Source organism: Rhagoletis zephyria, unplaced genomic scaffold, assembly GCF_001687245.7.
Source record: "Rhagoletis zephyria isolate East Lansing unplaced genomic scaffold, Rhagoletis_zephyria_1.1 Rzeph_scaffold_04539, whole genome shotgun sequence".
NCBI classification, from domain to species: Eukaryota; Metazoa; Arthropoda; class Insecta; order Diptera; family Tephritidae; genus Rhagoletis; species Rhagoletis zephyria.
In genome coordinates, this window is record NW_016161622.1 from 1 (window position 1) to 4,537 (window position 4,537).

Genomic DNA, 4,537 nt, shown 5'->3' on the forward strand with positions numbered 1-4,537 from the left:
CAAATAACAATTTGCAAAATGGTAAAATTTTCCGTATAAACGCTGAGTTCATTTTTTATTTGAAAATACTAAATCACGCCGTGGTACTATTTGTAAATAAGCGCAAGACGCCGCCATTCTTAGGTTTTATTTTCTTTTTCGATGGTCATCTTATTGCATTTTTTATAATCAACACGTTGCTATTTTTAACTTTATTTCCTTTTTCGATGGCCTTTTTATAATAAGGCAATATTAAAAAAGAATATTTCACCATCGAATAAACAGTGAGTTAGGTATTTGCAAATTATTTTTATTTGCAAATAGCTTACGTATAAACGTAGTATATAATTTGCTCTTCTTCCAAACGCACATATAAATTTTCACAATAGTCACTCTGTACGTTTGCCATTTGTCGCACTTTTTGCACACAACCCAAACGGGTGGCAACATTATTGCGCTATGTTGCACAAAACGACTGCCAGAGGTCGTCTTCGGCGCTGTAAAATAGAAAACGCGCTGTGATTGGTCATTGCCTACTGTACGTTTTGCAAGTTAAAATTGAGGAAAAGTCACTTTGGAATAAAAAGTTAATGGAAACATATAAATTGTTGTTAAATAGTGCAAATTTTTCAAAATCTAAATACAAGTTCTTTTTCTCTATCGGTGGTGTATAAAATTTTGTGCAAAAAATATTGTTTATGGACTTTGAGTGAAAAATCGTTTTTCATAATGGCGGACTCGTTTGGGCTTGAGTTTTCGACTGGCGAAGCCATCAATTGAATAAGCGCTAAAGATAGTTTTGGGAGGAAGGTAGAGTATTCAATTGGATGCAAAAAAAAATGCAAACATTTTTTTCTTTTGAAATTTATTGAGAAACATTGCTTATGTTAAATATTAATGAATGATAAAATGCTCAATTAAATTGCTGAAAAATTGTAGCTGAGTGTGTGTGTGTGGTATGCCCGTCGTTACTAATAAATTAACCTTCAATTTTCATTCTTGCTTCTCTGCAGATTTTACTGGCAACATCGCGCGCTATTTATTTTTATAAAAGTTATTTTAAATAATTTTCGACAAATATTCCACAAAATATATTTTAAACAAAAATTTTAACCAAACTCAGTTGGTGGTAGTGAGAAAATATGAGTGGACGTGGTAGTCGAAAACGGGGTAGGCCCCCGAAGACGCCTAATGAGCGCGCTGGAACCAAATTTAATTATCAGCTGTTGAAGAAACCAAAATATTTGAGCAAAGCTAGTGATTCTCAGCTAAGCACTCCTTCCGCTTCGCGAGCATCTTCCCCCCAGGAAAGTGATGGCAGCCGGAGCTATAATCGGAAATCCACCAGTAAGAGCACCAGGGGTGGCAGATCACGTAAATCAACAAGCAGCACGGCTAATGTTAGTCGAAGAGGAGGTAATTGAATCGTAAACAAACCTTTTGTTTACATTTTCTTGTACTTGTATAATAGTATAATATCACATGCAGTCACCTTTTGAGTGCAATTTTATGATGATTATCCTTAAATTCTCTGGGAAGAGTTTTTTTGGCTTTTCTAATAGTATGGGATATAATTTTTTTCAAACATTTAAGGCACATAAGCATTTTTTAGAACATCGCCCATACATACATAATATGTACATACATTGGATCCACCATATGCCCGAGATACAAAGATACATATATTATTTGGCCCTATTGGGAATTTCACATGAACAAATATTCCCAAAAATTATAAAGCAAAACAAAAACAATGTTTCCCAATTTGTTTTTGTTTGGCAGGCTAAATTATGAGAACGATTTATTCACATGGAATTAGAGATAGGGCTGATTTACAACTTATTCCATTTACGGTATTAAAAATTAATTTATAAGTTAGTTTCGAAGTTATCCCGTTCGTATAGATCCCAGTAGATAATTTCAGGAGTTAAAAGCTCTTCTGAAAGGCCTTCCTGAGAGTCAAGAGGCCTTCCACTCTACATTCCTTTCTCCTTTCTTTTTTGTATGGAGTGGCACAAATTGAAGGGCTTCTTCTTTCGCTACCCATGGAAGCCCTTCCAGAAGGGAATTTTTTCAGCCCTTGGGTAGGCCTCTTAGAATGGCTTTACTTAAGAAGGCCTACCTAAATTATCTTCTGGGATACTAAAAAAAACCTTACTTTATTAAAACAGAGCAATCATACCTTTTACCAACATTCGTATGTATGTACAACTCAACTTAATTACAAAGCAGTATTTTGTCGTTGTTGCTTATACATACTGGATTTTCTCATCTACTCTGCTTTACAATACCAGAGATTATTGTCTTCTTTTAAAAAGTTTAGTTAAACAGCCGAGTATTGCTAAATACTTATATGGTCATATAAAATATTTGTTCCCGCTAATAGATTTGGGCAGTGTCTACACACACGTGCCACGGTAACTTTTACCGTAGATCCACGCTAAAAATTACGGTAGATCCACGGTAAAATCTAATCTTACTAATCAAAATTCTCCTTTCTGTGTTGCCGGAGAAGTGGGACAGAACTTCTTTCTGCATAGGCGGCCTTCGACCGCGCTTAGGGATTATAACCCTTACTTACAATTCTCCTTTCCGTGTTGCCGGAGAAGTGGGACAGAACTTCTTTCTGCATAGGCGGCCTTCGACCGCGCTTAGGGATTATAACCCTTACTTACAATTCTCCTTTCCGTGTTGCCGGAGAAGTGGGACAGAACTTCTTTCTGCGTAGGGGGCCTTCGGCCCCGCTTAGCGTTACCACCACACAATTCTCCTTTCTGTGTTGCCGGAAAAGTGGGACAGAATTTCTATCGGCGTAATTTTTACCGTGTATTCAAAGTAAACGCTACGTTCGCAGCAATTCGAATTGAGCGATAGCATTTTCCTAGATTTCACGAAAAATCGCACTACGATTGATTCTGTGATAGATCTAAATGTGCATATCATATGCGGTTAAGGTTCGAAAGTTGTTTTAGAAGTGCAGCCCTTGGTGCTGCCACTGTAATTCAAATATTTCCAGTATGTATTGGAATATGAGATGACTCTTATTTGTATGTGTATGTGTCAAAAGATGTGTCCGAGTTGGATAATGAAGAAACAACCGCGAAACTACTTGAAAATATGTTTAGATGATATCAGAACGGAGTTAAGGAAATTAAGCAAACAGAATGAAACTGCTATGAAAAAGTACACGGAGGTTGAGAAAAGATTTAGCGCTCTTGATACCCGATCAGTTGTTCCACATAACATTATAGCCGAGATTAATAGCCAGAAAAAAAGGGAGAGGAACGCTATAGCCCGTTCCAGAATCGATGAAAGCTGTGCCGACAGACTGAAATATGATCGCGAGCAATTAGCAGCAGCATTTCCGCAAGTAATACGTGAGACACTACCGACTTTGAAACTGCGCAGACTATGACGTCCGCCGGTCCCCGTCCCATAGTAATTGAAAAACCGTAGGAGGATGGGGCCAAGTTGCTGTGGAAATCTAACGCTCCAACCAAACAACAGTGATAAATCTATCTTCTATATTAAATATAGAAAAACTACTTACGGCCTGAATGTACCGATTCATAAGTTTATGTCGCTATTTAATGTTATATCTTCGCGAGTTGATATCGACATGACCAGAGAGTCATTCAAAAATTACTTAGAACATTATTGTATGAATTAAATTTGTTTCCTACCCTTAATTCTTATAAACTTATACCTTAATGTTATTATGTTCAATTATGTACCATCGAAACCTGTGAGGGCAAAGCCCAGTAGGTTGAACTTGAATCTTATCTTACTATCTTACTATCTTACTTCTTACTAATATTATAAATGTGAAAGTTTGTATGTTTGGATGTTTGGGNGGAACATTATTGTATGAATTAAATTTGTTTCCTACCCTTAATTCTTATAAACTTATACCTTAATGTTATTATGTTCAATTATGTACCATCGAAACCTATGAGGGCAAAGCCCAGTAGGTTGAAATTGAATCTTATCTTACTATCTTACTTCTTACTAATATTATAAATGTGAAAGTTNTAAATAAAATGACTGAACTGATTTGCATTAAAGTTTGCACACAGATAGCTTATGACCTCGATTACTTTTTTAAGAATTGCCACCTGTTTGAAAATGAAATTTTGCTCACAGATGGTTTATTACCTGGATTGAAAAATAGGCTACTTCCTTAACCGGTCTCCCAATCAGAACGAAATTTGGTACACGTTAGATGGCGTTATACTGAAAGTGATTCCGATAACTCAAGTTTCCTTCCATACAAATTGGAATTTTCNGAAATTTGGCACAGAGATAGCTATAGCCTAGGTTGGAAAATAGGCTACTTTTTTTTAGAGTTGCCATCTGTTAGAAAGGTTTAATTAAATTAATACGCGGAAATGAGTGATCTGATTTGCATCGAAGTCTTCGCACAGATAGGTTATGAGCTAGGTTGGAAAATGGGATTCTTTTTTAAAAGTTGCCACCTGGTAAAAAAGTGTAATTAAATTAATACGCGGAAAAGTCTGAACGGATTTGCATGAAATTTTGCAAGCAGATAGCTTATGAC

General features: G+C 36.1%; 1 protein-coding gene across 2 annotated transcripts in view; it reads left to right on the forward strand.

Moving 5' to 3' along the window:
* The first annotated feature begins 485 nt into the window (after positions 1-485).
* E(bx) (nucleosome-remodeling factor subunit NURF301 E(bx)) overlaps positions 486-4,537 on the forward strand; it is a 32,915-nt gene continuing 28,863 nt past the window's right edge. For both annotated transcript variants that reach the window (XM_017626301.1, XM_017626302.1), the window contains exons 1-2: positions 486-789; positions 993-1,395. In XM_017626301.1, coding sequence (XP_017481790.1) covers positions 1,122-1,395 — 274 coding nt within the window. In that variant the 5' untranslated portion in view covers positions 486-789; positions 993-1,121. The remainder of the gene's footprint in view (positions 790-992; positions 1,396-4,537) is intronic.